At 39.5% G+C, this 19,815-nt stretch overlaps 2 protein-coding genes across 3 annotated transcripts; one reads left to right on the top strand and one right to left on the bottom strand.

Moving 5' to 3' along the window:
* The first annotated feature begins 1,666 nt into the window (after nt 1–1,666).
* stmn4 (stathmin-like 4) lies at nt 1,667–14,046 on the top strand. The gene is made up of 6 exons (XM_069703087.1): nt 1,667–1,773; nt 8,199–8,259; nt 8,464–8,559; nt 8,739–8,944; nt 9,386–9,577; nt 12,520–14,046. Exons 2-6 carry the CDS (start codon nt 8,247–8,249, stop codon nt 12,577–12,579), a joined length of 567 nt encoding a protein of 188 aa, XP_069559188.1. The 5' UTR covers nt 1,667–1,773; nt 8,199–8,246; the 3' UTR covers nt 12,580–14,046.
* Nucleotides 14,047–14,389: 343 nt separating this feature from the next.
* Nucleotides 14,390–19,571, bottom strand: il17a/f3 (interleukin 17a/f3). 2 transcript variants are annotated; one of them, XM_069703088.1, is made up of 4 exons: nt 19,404–19,571; nt 17,296–17,501; nt 17,028–17,171; nt 14,390–14,944 (listed from the first exon to the last, which is right to left on the bottom strand). In XM_069703088.1, exons 1-4 carry the CDS (start codon nt 19,413–19,415, stop codon nt 14,833–14,835), a joined length of 474 nt encoding a protein of 157 aa, XP_069559189.1. In that variant the 5' UTR covers nt 19,416–19,571; the 3' UTR covers nt 14,390–14,832. The 2 variants fall into 2 exon arrangements, with proteins under 2 accessions (XP_069559189.1, XP_069559190.1); XM_069703089.1 differs by lacking the exon at nt 19,404–19,571 and adding an exon at nt 17,864–17,957.
* Nucleotides 19,572–19,815: the final 244 nt, after the last annotated feature.

Raw genomic sequence — 19,815 nt, 5'->3', positions numbered from 1 at the left:
CGACTGTCACACGTGCATTTACCGTCAGATGGAGAGGAGAGGAGAGGAGAGGAGAGGAGAGGAGAGGAGAGGAGAGGAGAGGAGAGGAGAGGAGAGGAGAGGAGAGGAGAGGAGAGGAGAGGAGAGGAGAGGAGAGGAGAGGAGACAGTGACAGGACACACCCTAATGCGACCTGGTGCATGTCTCTCTCTCTCTCTCCTCCGGTGTTGTGAGCTCTTTCATCTTGTGCTGGTGGACAGCGTGGTGACATCATGTAGGCTGTGAGCTGAATACAGGATCAAAGGGCAGCAACAACTGAGCTTTTCATCAGTATTTGTCGCCTGTTCTTACTTTGTTTTTGTTTTTTTTTGGGGGGGGGTTTGTTGTCATTTTTTAACTTACCTTTAGCCATTTTGTTTTTATTTTTATGATGTTGTCAAAATAGCTATTTAGAGAGGATGTTATGGTATTAGTGTCACCAGAAGAAGAAGTAGTAAAAGCACTTACAGGCATTCACATCGACATTTGCAAGAATTTGGAAAACAACTTCATAACTGGAGTGTGTAGAGACTCTCCAGTGGTTAGGGACAAAAGTAAAAAAAAAAAAAGGAAATCATACCACAAATCCAAAACTAATAATTAACAATCCCACTGACTAGCCAGCTTTGCAAACAAGTGAAAACAGTATTTAAAAATTTGAAAGTCAGGTCAGAAAGTCAAACAGAAAAGCATGTCAATTAAAATCAATGCAACACACACCTATAAAACAACCATAGTGTCTGTTAGTCTTACAGCAAAGAGATAAACATGAAGGAGGTTAAACCTAAAAAAGTACATTTTAATCACTATGGTTACCAACATCAACACCGTTAATATCAAGGATGGAAAAAAAAAATCACATTCATGATTATTTATATTATCAATTGGTCTCTCAACATTTCCATTTTAAAATTATAGAGGAAAAATCCTAAAATTGTGTTTAGCATTTTTTTCTCAATATCTAACTTGAACAGTTATTGTTATCACTAATTAATTTAGCAGAAATCTGATGCGGGCCGCAGACTGAGGAAAAAGAAGGAAAATATTTTGTAGGAATAAATGTGAACAGACAAGGTAGAAAACTTAAGGTAACAGCTGTAGTTATATGAAAAGTTGTTGGGCCGCATTTGCTGTAAAAGTGCCTGAGCAGTATACAGAGACAAATACTAATGCTGGTACTGATATCAGCATTTGTACTTTTAAAAGGCGTTGCAGCAAGAAATATTACATGTGATGAGCTCAACGTGCGCCACACTGCAAAAGGGTTTCTGCTCGTGCCTGTATTTACAGTTAAGATCTAAATAATTTAGTGTCTTCTTTTAGGGTGTTCTCCTTAGCTGGGCTCCCTGCTGGGAAAGACGCACGCACAGACCAGTCTTCACCAATTTCTCACAATATTTCACTGAACTCACTTTCATGCACGACACACACACATATGCACACACACTCGCACACACACACAATCACACACTCCTGCGCCATATAATAAAACCCTGCTTCTACCACCCACCCTGCAGTACAGCACAAAGAGCTGACGGCCCTCCCCCCATCCTTCTTCTCTGCTCCCATTGGCTGAGAGGCATGGATGCTGGCACTGTCTCAGACCAATTAGGCTTCTCCAAGATGATGTCATGGAGGCAGCATTAATGCTGTTGCTGATGCTGTTGCCCGGCGCCTGCATCCGTGCAGCCAGACGGGGTAACCGTAGTCACCGGTCCACCATCAGCAGCAGAGACGACAGGGACAGAAGGGGGGGTGAGTCTGCGGCACCCGCATCACAAAACACACAGATACACATAATAATGTTTCACTTATGGGTCACTTTGGGCCCTCAATGTTGAGTTTTATTGCATAACTGAGGATACCTGCATGTGCTTGTTTTGGAGTACGTTGGTGAGGTGTAAAAGGGCGAGGGTGAGGACGAGGATGATGCGGTGATTTCTGCTGCTAGGAGAAGGAGGAGAAGGGAGAGAGGGAGAGAACTCAGTGTACCCGCAAACTGTGGGGTGTGAAACCTGTCATTTATTATTGATCCTCCATATGTGCAAAGGAAGCTTTGTTTCTGCGGTCAGAAAGGAGAGCGAGACAGAGAATGGGGGAGGAAAATGAGGGAGTTTGCGTGTCTTTATGTGCTGAAAAGGTGTGCGTATACGACGGAGGAGGAAGCAGAGGAGGAGAGAAACAGGGAACACAAAAAATCTGATTAACAATTTGAGAAAAGTTCCAACTTGTCTTGTGTGTTCGATTGGTTTTGAATCTGCAAAGTTTCTTTTGTGTGGTAATAATGTCACATTTAGCTGTTCGGTGTTCCAGGTTCATGATTGTGGGTGTACAGTGTTGTCGTATGTGCAGGTGTCAGGTGGACCAATAAAGCTGTGAAATTCATCTCTCCAGCTGGTCAAATCCCTCACAAAAATATCACAGCCATGTGTGTTGTCAGCTCTATTAACAAATGCTAGTATTCTCTTGATATGTGGAAACTTTATTGTGAAGTTTGAATTCACTGCTGTAACTGCTCCTCCCAAAAGCAAACAGTCTATTTCTGTATTATCAGAAAAAAATCACTAGTGTGCAAACAAAATGTATTAATGAATAATGAAAATAGTAATGTTAATCATGTGGTATTAATTTTGTATATATAAATATGAAAATGTATAAGTTGTACATCAAGTACTGTACCCATGGAAACAGAAATGATAAAAAAAAAAAAAAAAAAAGTCTAGCTCATCATTGTGGTTACTGAAGGTATCACAGCTCTGTGCTGTAAATGAAAATGAAAACGAGACGTCCACTTTTGAGACATTTGATATCTGTTCTAGAAAAATCTCAACTGGCACCGCCAAAATCAAAATCTCTGTAAGTACGGAGCCGTTCTCAGGCCCCGCAGATCAGTTTTAGAGTATGTGTTTTAAAATATGAAGTCCTGAGATTTTCTAAATTTGGATTGATTTCCAGAAATGATTCCCTCAGAAACAACCTCAGGTGGATGAGAAAAGTGATATCAGCGTCATGTATGCACGTCTGTTGAATGTGAGGCAACAGAAAGTAGGTTAGCTTAGTTTAGCTTAGCACAAAGACTGGAAACAGCTAGCCTGGCTCTGTCCATTGGTGACAAAAAGCTCACACATACCAACACCTTTAATTCACTAATTTAATTAAAAGTTAAATGTGATTTTAAATACTACAGTTTGCCATTTCATGAAGTTTTATAAGGGTTTATGTATCCGATTAATTCTTGGCCATCACCATTACTTCTTGGAGTCTAAGTAGCTTCAGTCAAATATGCGTCCTGTACATAACCAACAAGAAAATTGACTCTTTTTTTCTTTTCTTTTTTTAGACAAATAAGATACAACAAACGAATCCGTTTCCCATGCAGTGTTTCCTGTCTGCTAAACAAAGCTCAGCTAGCTGGCTGCAGGTTGTAGCTTCATTTAGCATAAAGATGTGAGTGGTATCAGTTTTCTCATCTTGGTCTCAACAAGAAAACAAATCAGCTTAATAATGTTGAGCTTTTGATGAGGTTCAAATTTTAAGGAGTGACAAATTAGACGTGACTAAGACGAATCAATCGCGACTGTTTTTATTATTCTAATATGCAAAATCATGATGCCATTATTACCTGGTCTGAGAACCAGCAGAACTATCAGCTACCTTCAGTATGGATGAAGGGCAGTGATCTCCTGGGACAAAAATACCATGAATATATCATTAACAGAATAATAAAAAAACGTCACTATGATTTAACTGTCAGCAAAATTTTCCATCAACGTGATCCCTAATGTTCCCACTTGAGTACCACGACCTTTACAAGCTGCAAGTGCAAGTGTGTGTGTGTGTGTGTGTGTGTGTGTGTGTGTGTGTGTGTGTGTGTGTGTGTGTGTGTGTGCATACTGACAAACAAGAAACGGAGTGCTCTTACTCCTGCAGGAAGCAGTGCATTGATCTGCAACCTGGGTGGTTTTATAAGATGAGAGGCAGCTGTGTGTGTGTGTGTGTGTGTGTGTGTGTGTGTGTGTGTGTGTGTGTGTGTGTGTGTGTGTGTGTGTGTGTGTGTGTGTGTGTGTGTGTGTGTGTGTGTGTGTGTGTGTATTTGTGTGTGTGTGCGCGCGCACATGCATTCCAACAGTGCAGCAAAGCACTGTTAACTGCCTCATTAGTATGTATGTATGTAACATATGTCCTTGTGTGTGTCTGTCCCAAAGGGAACAATGTCAGGGCGGTCAGGTGAGCCGGAGCTGAACACTAGAATGAAATGGTTCATCTCCGCAGAGTCATTGGTTGTTTCATTATTAGACTCGTCACTCTGTGGAGCTCACAGCTCTTCAGACATTCAACATAATGAAATAGATAGATAGACAGATAGACAGACAGACAGACAGATTTCCGAATTAGCCTATTTGAAACACTGCTTTTCAGTCTGCATAATAGGAACATTATCATTTTACAGAAATGAAATTGTCAAAATGTGAAGCCTAACAGCAGTATGACACACATTACTGTAAAACTCATATTATGTACTTTTTGCTGGCACAAAATCTACGGTTTATAGTCATTAGGGTTACAATTTTACTGCATTTAAGAATGAGAGGAATAAGTGCGACCTTGTCAGATGTCGTGGTAGGTCAGAACAAACAAGGTGCCAAACTTAGCCCGCAGGCCCCAAATTAGGCTGCTTTGAGAGCTGAGGAACATAAAACCCTTCATGGGAAAAAGGAATCAATCCTATAAGGGTGGCTTGCTAGGTCGTTACCTTAGCTGATGACGTTTCAAGTTTTTGGGGAAATGTGTTTCATTGTGCCTCTCTGAGAGAAATGTGAAGATTAGTAAACACTCTCACGGCAGGGCAATTAGTCCAACTTAACATAAACCCAAGTTAGTTGTTGCTAGCCTGGTTTAAACACCGCCAACCTCTACAGCTTGCTAATTAACAGTACTGAGAAGTAGCAAACACAAGAAGATAAATTACATTTTCCAACAGCTTTCAGGTAGTGCAATTATAAATTGTGTTACCTAATTTACTCTTACACTTTTCCCCGTTAAGTAGCAGGATAGTACAATGGAGATGGAGCCTGGATAGCTTAGCTTAGCATAAGTACTGGATGCTGGTAGCAACACAAAGCCTCTCCAAATAAACACCAACTAAAACCTTTTAAAAAAAATAAAAAAAAATTAAAAAGCTATATATTAATTAACTTTTTGTATTTCTATTGTTTCATTTGTGCATAAACAACAACAAAAAAATGTACACGCAATTTTTGGTTAAAAGAAGAGTAATGCTTAAACTTGATCTCGGGTTCTGTTTCTTCCAAAAGTTTTGTTACCAACTGCCAAGAAACCATCCATGACAAAGAAATAGTTACAACAGTTTCCTTCTGTTAAACCATGTAGGTTTCTTGCTAACTCAGTTGACATTTTGACCTTCTGCCACTACTATAGTTTTTAAATAGAATCAAAGTATAACATTTAAGCTATTTTAGTTTTTCCAATTTCCAATTTTTCAGCCACGTTTCTTTGTTTTCTTTAACTTGAGAAAATGAATGCCTCAGTTTAATTACTTCCATCTGTTGTCCATAATTTGTGGGTTCGGTTGGAAAACATGTACCATCACAGCTGTTTCATTAAATCAGGCACTTGCATGCAAATGATCCTGGTTCGCAGAATTAAAGCAAACTTCATTAGTGTGTACACAAAGCTGAGAAAAGGTCAACAAGTCATGCACGAAACTCCTGAATTATCCCTCGATAAAATTCTCCCAATTATCAAACTAATTTAAAAGACATTTGAGTATTTGTTGATGGGATTCAATCCTGAGCAGCAATCATGCAGAAAATGATGTCCATTGATCACGTATTTCCTAACAATGGTATGAATCTTGTAATGGAGAATTGAGTATTAGAGATATTATCATAGCTCATTTTCACAATCAAGTTTAAAGCAGGTCCACTCGATTTCAAAAGTCTACATAGCAATGAGAGACATTTTAACATCCTTCAGATGTCCATCAATTCAGTGTTGACGAGACCATCTGACAGACAGCGGAGAGACGTAGTGACAGCAGGTGGTGGGAAGGTCTGGTGGGATCATTCACTCCTCTGCTGCTTCTCAGCCTCAAAAGCAATTCACTTTAGTTCCGTGTTCAGATTCATTCAAACTCTCATGGAGTTACTTTTGAATTGCATTTCCTGTTTGTCAAACAGCCAGTTACCAAAGAGTTTAATTTGTTATGATTGACAGTCCACAATCAGTGTATCACAGAGACATATTTGCTTCAGTTGCAACATATTGCAGCACTGTTTAAAGGTTTGAAGTACATTGTGAGCAGGTGGTGAAACAGGCTGGTGTCGTGCTTTGTTATTTATACCAATCTCTTCCTCTCCTGCATCTCAAAGATTTACAGCTGCCTCTCCCACTTGTGTCATGGCTGTGATTCACCACAACACAACACAACACAACACAACACAACACAACACAACACAACACAACACAACACAACACAACACAACACAACACAACACAACACAACACAACACAACTCAACACAACACAACACAACACAACACAACACAACACAACACAACACAACACAACTCAACTCAACACAACACAACACAACACAACACAACACAACACAACACAACACAACACAACACAACACAACACAACACAACACAGGAGGCTGGAAAAGAAAAATATCTCCTTACCCTCAAGCGTGTGCTCTGCTTCTTCGACTGGATGTTTGAGCTTCGCTGTGCAGACTGATGAAGAGTGTGACGCTAGATGGTTGTTTTCATGGTAACATGTTAAAGGATCTCAGCGTAGATCTGAGTTTAAGGCGCATACACAAGCAGGATTTTTGTGACATCACAAGTGGTTTGGTGGCCTATCATGGTCTAGTATTAAACTTGCACAAGTGTGATGGGAAATCTGACTGTTGACTCTTCTGTAAGTTTGTTTTCGTTCAGCTGTTTTGATGATCTTTTTTTATAAGCTCATTAAAACCTCTGTGGAAATGTTGAAAATAGATATTAACAGATTCATAATTAATACTGAAAAAAGTTTTCACACCTGAATGAGGTAGAAAAACTGATGAATCAATTAAAGTGACGATTTAACACATTTAAATGAAAAGTTAGAGTAGCAGACATTTGAGACGTTTAGCATTTAAACCTTTGAAATTAATATTTGCATTTTCATACACTATTCACAGTTTCACTGATTCTCTAAAGAAATAGTGTTTTACAGGTAAAATAATTTTCTTTTTTGGGGCAGTAGCCCACATCACACACAAATTTGTGTTTTCATATGTAACAGTTGCTTGATGACAGTATGCTTGATGTCTTGGGGATATGTGAACCTGTTCTGAGATTTGTCCAGTATCATTTTGAGAAATCCTCTGTGATATACAGTGTGTGTTGAGTTTTAAATTACTTTTGAAATAGGGACTTTTGTTTACATTTGAAAAAGATGGTGATGTCTGATGAGGACCTCGAGTCTAAACTTTACTGCATATGATATTGTGTCCGCGATGAGCTCTTCTCATCATTCTGTCCTGCTTGCATTTCTGCACTCAGTATATATTAGAATTGACTTGGCATGAATTACCTTTTATTTAGCTCAAATTTATTCCTGTTTTTCTAGAAAGTAGATCGAGTGGTTCATCCACTGATCACAGCATTGATGTTTTGTTTTTTTTATCGTTACATTCCCGAACAAGTTCACTGTTTTAGTGCACTGTTGTAATTTTGGACAATAAAGTTTATCGCAAAACAGTAATTCTGCTTCCATTATATATTTTTGTCATGGAAACATTATGACAGCATTTTGGTTAATGTATTGATATCGGCATTGTTTTACTCCCTTTGTTTTCTGCCCCAACTTCCAGTATTGGTCAGACTACCTTGTACACTTGCATATAGCTCATACGCAGATGGATGACTGAGAGGCCAACTTTAAAGTGCTTCGAACAAAAGCGCTACATCAACACAGTCATTTGCCATCACTCTTTGACACAGAGTTGTTCTCTCATTGGTTGAATGAAACCTCAATGTTAAGAAGTAATACAAGTGCTCTGCAGTTTTTTTTGTCAGGGTAATTCTCCACTTCTCAGATCCATGACGTGACCTTTGAAGCTGCTTCGTTCAAGCTGTCCCCTCTGACTCTGTCTCTGTCTCTAACAGAGTGAGAAGGATCTTCAGCATCGCCAGAGAAACATACGCAGTGACAAGATGACTCTGGCAGGTAAATGCAGTCACAGCAGAAAAGTGTTCACCTCATGGCCTGCTTTGCTACATCTACTCTACTGCTGAGTTCAAATTTATTTTCTATGTCATGCATCTTGTCGTTATTGTGACTCTTAATATAACGAGAATGAATTACATCATCAGTCCTTGAATGCTTGTTCATGATTTAGTCAACAAAATGTGTGTGTGTGCGTGTCCTCAGCCTATAAAGAGAAGGTCAAAGAGCTCCCCCTGGTGTCTCTTTTCTGCGCCTGCCTGAATCCACACAATGCAGAAAAAACTACTTACAAGGCAGAAGGTAAAAGAAATCTCTTTCACACAAAAATGAATGATCATAAAGGGATAGGATGGCCACAGTCAGCGGGCACTAGTCATTGTGGGTAATGTGGGAATTTGATGAGGACTGTAAACCAGAAAACACATGATGCACCAAAAATGGTACCACATAGTAAAAACAAAATCTAAACATGACCACAGATGCGGTGGACCTGGGCTGGTGCGTCATCAAAGACGTTGAAGTGATTGAGCTGAATAAGCGGGCGTCCGGCCAGGCCTTCGAGGTCATCCTCAAGCCCCCGTCCTTTGATGGCGTGCCAGAACTCAACGCTTCCATGCCGCAGCGCCGTGATCCGTCACTGGAGGAGATCCAGAAGAAGCTGGAGGCTGCTGAGGAGAGGCGAAAGGTGAGGGGGAGACAGGGAGGAACCGGGTGGATCAACAAGACCGTAGGAAACCTAACTGGACAGGAGTGAAACCGTAACCCCAGTTATTTGTAGCTCATTCAGGCATTGTCAAACATCTGTCAACACTCCTTGTGGGCCGAATGATTTATCAGCTGAGAAGAAAAAAGGGTGGAAATGGATAAAAGGAGAGTGGGACGGAGAGGAAGGGAGGAAAGTCGAGTAGGGGGGGAAGGTGGGAAGATGAAAAGAGGGACATCAAAGTACAAGGACGATCATGCAAGGACACAAACACAATGGCTCATATTCATCAAACAAATAGGACGGTGGAGAGAGGGGGGGTGGAAAAGGTGAGGAGAGAGAAATTATAGCTGAGCCAGAGAATGAATCACGGTAACTCAAATTTGTAAGAATTTGTATGAACAGTTTTCTATCTCCTTCTAGTGCCAGGAGGCAGAGCTGCTGAAGCACCTGGCTGAGAAGAGGGAGCACGAGCGAGAGGTGATCCAGAAGGCCTTCGAGGAGAACAACAACTTCATCAAGAACGCCAAGGAGAAGCTGGAGCAGAAGATGGAGGCCAACAAGGAGAACCGAGAGGCCCTGCTGGCAGCCATGCTGGAGAGGCTGCAGGAGAAGGTATCGCCCATTCTTTTGTTCATTTGACACTTTCAAAGCATTTTTTAGGGAGCTTAGTAAAAGCTACAATCAAACTCAAACTCTAGGTCTAACCCATAGATTGTATATAAAAGAGGACGCAGCTTCCGGGTCTGAAAAATGAGGCCGCTGCAGTTCAAGCTGCAATATCTCCGAGAGGTCAGCTCCAAAAAGTTTCCAGTTCCATAAACTCCCATTTAACTTCTCTTAATAAAATTCAAAGTCAATCAATTTGTTTAAGTTAATAAGTTATTTTGGTTTGCTAACCAAAGTCACTCCTTCTTATTAGTGTTCTGGAAGTCCATCTGACAATTACGTATAATTAATTACACATAAAATTTTCCACCAACAGTTTTGGTGTCTTTGCCCAGAAACTCTTGATGTTTTAGTGTCACTTCAGTTCATGTTCTTTTCTTTGGCTACATCTACTTCGTTTAGATGCAGCCACAGACTGTATATAAAAATGGGTGAACAGTCGCTGGGTCTGAAAAGTGAAATCATTGCGAGAGGACCTTAAAGTTAGGGCCACTAGAGGGCAACTCAAAAAGTGTCAACTTATTTCATGAAACACAAAATCAGTAAATGTTTTCCACAAGTCATTATGGTATCAGGAGCTAAATTCACTCCTTCTGAGCAGAGTTCTGTTGGTCCTGAAAAAAATTCCAGAATTAATTAGATAAAGGCCTCCAAGAACAGTATGTGTGGTGTGGGTGAAAGGCGTGAATAATACGTCTGACTCAAGGCTTAAAAATGGTGTTTCACAAACCACCAGCTGACGCAGTGGTTGGCCACCTAGATTAACACTGAACATGAGTTTCATAATATCATGCTGCCTTTTTATTGCAGAAAAACATTTTCTTCCTGCCGGGTCCAAACCTAGTCTTTGAGTTTGGGTTACTGTTAAAGGTGTAGAGCAGAATTTTTGTAATATATAGTTATTTGTGGTCTTTCCAAAAGGCCAACATTATGGAAAATACACTTATTCACTTTCTTATTGAGTCTGAGAAAAAGAATGGCACCACTTTTATATTTGCTAGCATCAAGCTAATATCTTAGCATGAAGACTAAAAGTAAGGGGAAACCACCAGCCTGGCTCGGTCCAAAGGGAACAGGAGCACCTCTAAAGATCACGAATTATGAAATTACAGTATATCTTGTTTGTTCGATACTCGGGTAGTTACTGGTCCCAGAAAATAAATAGTCCGGGACATAAATCAGTGAATTATTGTTTTTACTGATTTAGATAACATATACAGGACGTATCATATTTAGCAAAATGTCAAACTTTCTATTAACCCCAGTGGTTATATTATTCAATTCAATTCAATTCAATTCAACTTTATTTATATAGCGCCAAATCACAACATAGGTTATTTCATGGCACTTAACACATTAAAGTCCTTGCAGCAAGACTTTACAATATTATACAGAGAAACACAACAATTCAACAATTCCCACATAAACTAGGAGGGGAAAAAAACTCCTCTTTAAGGGGGAAAAACCTCCAACAGAGGGAAGAAAAACTCCCTTTAACAGGAAGAAACCTCTGACAGAACCAGACTCAGAGGTGGGCGGCCATCTGTCTCGACCGGTTGGGGTGAGAGGAGAGCATAGAGAGAAAAGGACAGCATAGAGATACAAGACAAGAACTGTTGGTGGAGACGACAAGCGCAGAGCAGAGACATGCAGCTCCATGATGGGACATCTGCAAAAGAAAGAAGAGAAACTACACGAGCGAGGGAACTGAATGGAGAGACAACAGATAATAAGAAAAAACTATGGGAGAGAAAAGGATGGTGAGGTATGAGTCAGTTAAAGAGCAGGAGGAAAGAAAAGAAGCTCAGCATGTAACGAGGTCCCCCAGCAGCCTCGGCCTATAACAGCGTAACTAAGGGTTGGTTCAGGTCTAACCGAGCCAGCCCTAACTATAGGCTTTATAGAAAAGGAACGTTTTGAGTCGAATCTTAAAGCTAGAGAGGGTTTCTGCCCCTCCAACACAAACTGGAAGCTGGTTCCACAGGAGAGGAGCCTGAAAACTGAAGGCTCTGCCTCCCATTCTACTTCTGTAAACTCTAGGAACCACAAGTAGACCAGCGTACTGAGAGAGAAGTGCTCTGCTAGGATTATATGGTTCTATAAGATCTCTAAGATATGATGGAGCCTGGTCATGTAGGGCTTTGCAAGTCATCAAGAGAATTTTAAATTCTATTCTTGATTTCACAGGAAGCCAGTGAAGAGAAGCTAAAACTGGAGAAATATGATCTCTCTTGCTAAATCCCGTCAGTACTCTTGCTGCAGCATTTTAGATCAGCTGCAGGGTTTTTAATGAGTAATTTGGACATCCTAACAGCAAGGAATTACAATAATCTAGTCTAGAAGTAACAAATGCATGAATGAGTTTTTCTGCATCACTCTGAGGAAGGATTTTCCTGGTTTTATTAATATTACGTAGATGAAAGAAGGCAGTTCTGGAGATTTGCTTTATATGGTGGCTAAAGGACAAATCCTCATCAAAGATGACTCCAAGGTTCCTCACAGCTTTGCTGGAGGCCAAGACAACGTCATCTAGAGTAACTAAGTGATTACAGAAAGAGTTTCTGAGGTGTTTAGGACCAAGTACAATAACTTCCGTTTTGTCTGACCTAAAATAATGTGTTTTCTTGAATGCGAATGAGGCAAGGCTTCTGTATTATGAAATGGGCTTCCCATTCTATTTTAACATTGTTCACAAGCCTGATAAGTAATCATGAATATTAGATGATAAGAAAATGAGTTTTTAGTTCTCTCTGTCATTTCCCCATTCAAATTTGTATGAACAGCCGCCGAGCCGTTTGCCTTGTTCTGCTGGCGTCCCCATCATCAATGAAAATATATTCATGCATGGCAATGACTGATGTTGTCGCGTCTCTGTGTTTGTTTGTCAGGACAAACACGCGGAAGAGGTGAGGAAGAACAAGGAGATGAAGGAGGAGGCCTGCCGGTAGATGAGCGGAGCGGCGGATCCAAAAGAGAGAATAGAGCGAGACTAGGAGGTTTTTTTGAGTCTGTCAAAAAAGAATAATAATAATTAAAAAAAATTAAAAAAAGGAAATCAAAACAGTGCAGAAAAGAAAAGAAAAAAGAACTCAGCAACAGCAACTCGAACAGAAGGCAAATAGGTGGGTTTTCATGTGATGTATGCTGTAACAACTCTGAACAAGCTGTACAAAGTTTAGTTAACTCATGATGTTGAAATTTCCCTTTTTTTCTAGAGGACAGTGGGCGGGGTGGGTTGAGAGGGCAAACATTTCCAATTTTTAAGAGGGACAGCTATGATTGTTCGGTGCAGGAGTAGGTAAAAATTGTAATTACAGCTCTTTCATTTCTGCAGTTTTGTGTAAGAAATTGTCGCTGAATGTTTGGCAGCAACACAGTTTCTCTCCAATTAGATTGAAACTCTGGAACAGTGAGTTGAAATCTTACAGAGTAAAACATGAAAAATGGGATGATGCGCTTGAATGAAACTAGACACACAGGTGCCGATTTAGAAACCGATTCAGTCACAACCAATGCAATTTTAAAGCAGTTTTTGATTTGCAGGGTTCTTATGGATCAGGAAATAATCTTCACAAACAGAACGTAACACACAAGCTTCTCCTGTTTCCGTCTTAAATTATAAAAACAGATTTCCCTATAGGTCACCGCTCTCATGCTAATTCTTCGCTGCACCATTTTTGGAATCTGTCAGTCTGTCTGGGGACATCTGTGTGCTAAGCTCAGTGAATCTCACTAAATGCGTTTATGAATATGAAATGAAGAATCCGCCTTTTGTTTCTTTCTGTAGTGCTCTAGGGGGAGTTAAATAAAATAAAATAAGCTTGAAAAGTGAGGAAGCGCTGCTGTATTCTGCCATTGTCAGGCTCTCTGTGAAACGTTAGCTGTAGTGTAGTCGTAGATCAGTGACATGCATTTGAGTCTCTTAGATTTAGAGCACTGATTGCACTCATTTCTTTAAGCACAACTCAAAAGCACATATGCATAGAAGAAGAACAGTAAACATATACATTAAAAAAAAATTTTTTTTTTTAAAAAACACCACGAGGAGGGAACGGAGTGAACGACAGCAGTTCACAATTTGGACAAATTTGGTTTTGAAAGGACAACTTTTGGGGATTTTCTGGCTCACCAGCAGTCTCCGTTTGGTCTCCGCTTTTGGCATGTGTCACTGTGCTCTGATTGGTAGTTCATGAGTCTCAAGGGAATTCAAACCGAAAAGAGTAAACAGAAAGATGAAATTTGCTCGAGTTGTTGAGTCATACTGACTTGATTGGAATGTCTCAAATGTTTGCACTGTAACCGGGGAGTCGTAACATGGGGTTTGTACTTGCTGTAACTGTGTCGCTGTACATCTTCAAGGCTGGATTTATTGTATTTATTTGGCATGGTCAGTAAAAACAGCTTGACTGAACTCACTTTGTTCTGGTTCTCACAATTTGTGGATTATCTGTACAATTTTCGAGTCAAGCATGCTCAGATTTCAACTATTCACTCTGCTCAGACCTGCACATCATTTATACGTTGTGATTAGAATTTAGTACATTACATAAATCTGTGTTTATATGAATTAAAATTAAATGCATGTGGAGATACAGTACATTAAGTATGTACTTTTACGGAAAACAAATAAGCTACATTTAGATCTATAGTTAGTCACTGCATGTTAATAAAAAAACAAAACATCCTTAAAACAAATGTGTTTACAAAATGTTGAAAAAGATTCAACAGATTAAAACAACATTCATTGTTTGTGTCGTATGTTTTTTTTTTAAATTGGATAATAAACATCTGCATTTTAATAAAGACATTTTTAGGTTAACAATAAAATAAGAACAGATTTAAGTGAAATGTGAGTTTAAAAAAACTGCCAAGAAACACCAGAGAAATAAAATATATCAAAATATAAAAACGCACGTTTACAGAAATATGACCATATCATGTACAGATATATATATATATTTTCAATAACACTCTTTTCAAGGCTCAGTTGTTGTGAGTCCATATAATAAATGTTTTGAATTAAGGGGACTAAGAGGGATTGCTGTTAGCTGCTGTAGCTAATGAGCTATCAGCTAACACACTAGCAGACCAGGAACATGCAAGCAGTAATAAGCAACAGCTGTACAAAAGGCTTTATCATATTACACAGCCATTTAAATGGATAAACACGGCTTTACAGCATGCTGAAAGAATTCTCCATGTTACTGCTGGACAATGATGCTGGGCCTCACACAGGTGCAGCCCACCGCGATCACCTCGCTGTCCAGTCTGAAGTTGTACGTCTTCTTGCCTTTGCGATTCCGCCTTAGGACTCTGGAGTGATAGAGGAAAATCAGTAACACTAAACACCATGGAAGACCATTACAGTGTTAGATGTTGTTGCTCAGAGTGGGTCTGGACAAGGAAGAAACAAGAGAAAACTGAGTGTAGAAACTCAGTCTAATTAAATTCAACATATTTTCAGTCAGTTTAATACAAATAAATGCAGCAGGTTGAGTTTTTTTCTGTAAGATTTGAGGCTGTGGAGAGTCAAGCCTCTGTAACACTGTTACTTGTAATAAGCACACAAAACATAAATAAACACTAAAAAAAACATAAACAAACTTTTGGTTTTCATATTTCCTACTGCCCAGGACAGAATAACATGTCTTTATCCAACTGATTTATCAGCTATGTCATATGGTACACTTCTGCAGACTTACGTAATAACACTATCTATTGTGAGTGCGTAAGTGCGTTCACACTGTCATGTATGGAAACTTGCAGTGCGCTATAAGTACCCGGATGGTGTACTCAGATTGATTATGAAACGTTGGACGCTCAACGGTCGCAATTATGGCTTTGAGCAAAAATCGGAGGACAGAGGTGGCTGCGGTTGTTGCACAATACCACTCAAAAGTGTTTATTTCTACCACCATATAGCTGTTGAAATGAAGCCATTAGTGGGTTTATTGTGTGTGTGAAACAGGGAGCATGAAAACAAGTTCATTTCTGGGTAAAATGATTAAAGCAGGCAAGTGCTGCATTTAAATGATACCGTTATTTGCAGTTCAATTTGAGACCGCACCACCCTATCGAAATTCAAGGACAACAGAAGTAAGAGTAGTAACATGTATGAGGACTATATGTGGGTGCACTAATAGATGTATACCATTTGGAACAGCACTACATGTAAAATGCCCAAAAAACAACAAAGTTTGATCTGTTTTTGCTGTAATGTTTATATGATAATCCCACGTAGTATCTTGAAAACAGTGAATCTTAACCACATTTTTTTAATTGGTATATATGAACACAAAAATCCAGTGATAAAAAAACAACTTAAAGTTTTTATACCAATCTTGTGGCTCTGCTTCTTCCATAGAAATGAACTGCCTTTGTTTTGTTTTTTTAACTGATTCTGCACTGCACATAATGTTTTAGGAGTGTAAGGATGTTTAGATTATTATCAGCAGTAAATCAGGGAGGGGTCTGATTGGTGCTGCAGTATCACAACGATGCCAAACACACGGCCAGAGCTATGAAGAACTACAATCAGTGGAGAAAAAAAAAGCAGAAGGCAGTGGGCGCCGAGTCAGCATAAAACTACAGAAGAACAGCTTGTAACAACTTTACAATAAGGTAACAAACTGCAAGTGCACTTAATTCAACTGCTGGTGTTTTGAAGGCAAAGGCTGCTCACACCAAATATTATTTTGATGTTTTTTTTTTTCTATTTACGACCATATAATATGAAGTTAATTAATAGAAATAATGGCAATCCTTTTGAACGCATCCTCAAATTACTTTTAGCACCTAAAACATTTGCTCTTCTATATTGCATATCATTGGTTTATACTTCTTCGTGATGCCCACTCTGGCATCATGTTTCAACAGGAAATCCATCACATTAAGAGAAAAAAATGTTCTTCAAATTACACTTCACTAACATCCTGAATCATTTTTAAGCATGCACACAAGAGTGATTCTTCTTCTATTAAAGAATGGTAGAAGTAAGAACACCAGAACCAGTGCATTTACTGATGTACAATTTTGAGGCACTTGTACTTCAGTCTAGTGTTTGCATTAGACACAACTTTATTCTCCCACTCCACTACATCTCAGAGGGAAATATTCTACTTTATACTCCAAATTCATTCAATAACTATTTATGTAATTAGTTATATTTAACAGTGATCTTTCCCTTTTTTACTTCTTATGTTGTTATATTTTCAATATATGTTCAAATGATCCAACATCTCAGTAAAAATCTTCCTTTCTTTCTTCTCTCCTCTCCCAGTAATCATCTGACAACCCGTCACAGTATTGGTACTTGTAATAAAGAGGGTCTGAATACTTCTTCTACCACTGAGGCAAAGCAAACAGAGAAGAATCATCACCCACTGAAGTGGCTCACCTGTGGAGGACCAGGACCTCATAGTAGATGGGTTTGGCCTGCAGGGCTGAATCCTCACCTCCCCCCTGCAGGCTCAGACAACCGGAGGTCAGGCACTGGGCTTGTGTGATCCGCTGAGGCACCCGAGATGCCACAGAGGAATCTCTGGAGATGAATGGAAAGAAGAAAACAAAATACATCTGTACAAAACTGAAAACTCAAAGGGCCACCACATGTCAAACTGTTGATTTGTAAAGTGATATCATGACATGAATATGTGATGCCTCACCTGTACGTCCACGGAGACAGAGACATGTTGGCGATGGTTGAGTCTGATTTGCTGGCAAAGTGCATCAGCACTGAAGGATCCAGGACCAGTTTCAAACTCTTGCCCTTCAGTCCGATTCTGCTTTCCAACTTCAAAGAGCCCGTCCGGCCTTTTTTGGTGGCGTGCAGCAGCGCGGCCAAACCCAGCACCAGCAGAGCTCTCAACACCTGAAGAAGAGAACAGAGATTTTTATTTATCAGTTATAAGACATGAAAAACAGCATCTCCTGAAGAAAAGAACAAACTGAGTTGATCTGCAAGGAAATGTAACATTTAGTTCAGCTCCCTTTGGTTTCTGTTGTCAGATCCTGTTTGGCTGGATTTCCATTAAATTAATTGATATGTGAATCAATATGTGAATCATCGTTATTATTGATATTTGAACAATGGCATATACCTGAAGTCTAAGAAAGGTTCAGATATCTCCTACTGGTGTCTCAGTTTTAAAACAGTCAGACGATCCTTAAAGTCACCATCTGATATAATCGCATGGTCATCGATAAGAGTTGAGGCTAAAGCAGCCGACTCACCAGCAGCATGACTGCGTCGTCTCAGTCTCAGTGCCCAGCTTTAACTGTGAGCTGCTCCTCTGCTGTCTTGTTTTATCTCTGTTACATCCGTGTTTATACGCAGGCACACTGTGTTCTTGTGTCAACACACAAGATGTGGAGTGCATTTCCGCTATGACTGTCACTAATTTTGTCGATACACACGCTGATGACCTTTTGTCCTCGTACATTTCCATCGCCTTTCAAAGTGTGCATATTTATTGTGATGGATTTTGTCATGTCTGTGTATATCATATCATTTGAATTAAAAAGCAAAATACCACTTTATCACTCTTACAAAAATGGCAACAGCTTGAACTTGATCTGTAGTGTTTAAAACCTCTTAAGTTCTTTTTTTATTTGACCTTATTTTGACACCATAAGACGCACGAATTCCCCCGTGTGAAATTTCTAAGTTGACACCTTCATGAGCTTTTTGAAAGGTGTGAAAACGTTCCCTTTTGATGTGGCAGGGAGATAAACACTGCATCTTACTTTTAAGGGAAAAGATGTGATTCAGCAAAAAGTTAAAAAAAAAAAAAAAAGTAGCGACCTAGTGATAAAAAAGTGCAACTCAAGCTGGAAAATGTTCAATCAGCGTCAAAATCAAATCAGAAGGGATTTGTTTCAACTCAAACCAAAGCAAAATAAATAATTATTTGTAATGTCCTGTTAAAAAAAAAAATCTTGCTCAAATCTCAGTTGAAAATAGGCCGGCAAGAGAAATCCATTTCTGAAAGCAGAATTAAGTAAATTAAAAAAACAGGATCTGAAACATCCCGACTGCCTGATTACCTTCCAACATTACAACAGGACTGTCATCATTTTGTTGCATTATCCCATTAAGAAACAAATAGAGACTAATCATTCTGAAATGCCTCCACTTGTAGGTTTTTATTTGAGTCATGGAAGACGTTACACTCGTAGCTGCACCTACACACTGCCAGCACGGGCTGAACAATGTAGGTCAAAGAAGTGCTGACGGGATTTCTGGTAATAAATCAGCATCACTCTTCAAAGGCAAACCGGGTGATAACATCTTCTTTCCACGCACATCATATGAGTAAGGACCTGACAAACTGGAGCACAGCTGGACTGGATGCACAGTGAAGTAAAGAGAAATGGTTTCCCAGCGTGATGCACAGGCAGTCTGACACCATTAACCCCGCTGATGCATTTGCACTACAACAATACTCATATAGAATCAGGCAAACTGGTTATAATGTAGAAACTGAGATAATAATGACAAAGTAAGTGCTCCAACTGAACACCGTGGAGCAAATTTTAAACATTTAAACATTACTGATTAAATCTAAATCTCCAACTTAAATTGCGTTTTATGAAAAGCAAATAAAGTATAATGAAATATAGCCGCAAACGGCAACGATCTGGGTCCAGGCAAGTTGTAAACAGTAGAAGACAAGAAGCACCTGAAGGCGAACCACAACATTGTCGATAAGCTGTACTCATCCAGGAGCGAACTCCAACCACAAACCTTCAGATCCCAGAGAAGGTAACTTACAGATTGTGCCATTATAGTCCAGTGGCACAGTTACAGTTTGGACTGTTTGGACTCCATAGGTGCGCATCTATCCTGCTGGTTTCATAAAGGATTGAGAAAAGTCAGATTCAGGTCTCAGTGACTTCAGCATGAAATCTTGTATTAATCCTTTAGTTTCTTTTCACACTGTTCCCTTCTTCTTTTGCCAAACATCACAAGCCGGCCAGTTCTAGTTCTCAGTCAGCTTCCTGGTCTGTTACGTAACTGTCAGCAGAGTGATTAGCCAAAAGGATTGTTTTGACTCGATACCAAATGAGTCGAGTTCATGATTATTTATTTATACAGCCCCTCATCACAGGCAGGGCTCAGAAGACATTACGACCGATCAAAAATCAGGCATAGGACAAAAAAAAAAAAATTGAGTTTTTATTAT

This window comes from Brachyistius frenatus, unplaced genomic scaffold, assembly GCF_029030835.1.
Source record: "Brachyistius frenatus isolate BFR_SWC_R1_liver_20210118 unplaced genomic scaffold, ASM2903083v1 Contig_44, whole genome shotgun sequence".
Classification (NCBI taxonomy): domain Eukaryota; kingdom Metazoa; phylum Chordata; class Actinopteri; family Embiotocidae; genus Brachyistius; species Brachyistius frenatus.
Note: the sequence above shows the minus strand (reverse complement) of the source record. Positions and strands in the feature narration are given on the sequence as shown.

What these genes read in the sequence shown, in the direction of transcription:
- il17a/f3 (XM_069703088.1), bottom strand. An exon ending in CTGTCTCCGTGGACGTACAG is followed by an intron (nt 17,172 to 17,295) that starts GTGAGGCATCAC and finishes ATTCATCTCCAG; the next exon opens with AGATTCCTCTGTGGCATCTC. An exon ending in GAGGTCCTGGTCCTCCACAG is followed by an intron (nt 14,945 to 17,027) that starts GTGAGCCACTTC and finishes CTATCACTCCAG; the next exon opens with AGTCCTAAGGCGGAATCGCA.
- stmn4 (XM_069703087.1), top strand. An exon ending in AACTACTTACAAGGCAGAAG is followed by an intron (nt 8,560 to 8,738) that starts GTAAAAGAAATC and finishes ACATGACCACAG; the next exon opens with ATGCGGTGGACCTGGGCTGG. An exon ending in CTGCTGAGGAGAGGCGAAAG is followed by an intron (nt 8,945 to 9,385) that starts GTGAGGGGGAGA and finishes ATCTCCTTCTAG; the next exon opens with TGCCAGGAGGCAGAGCTGCT.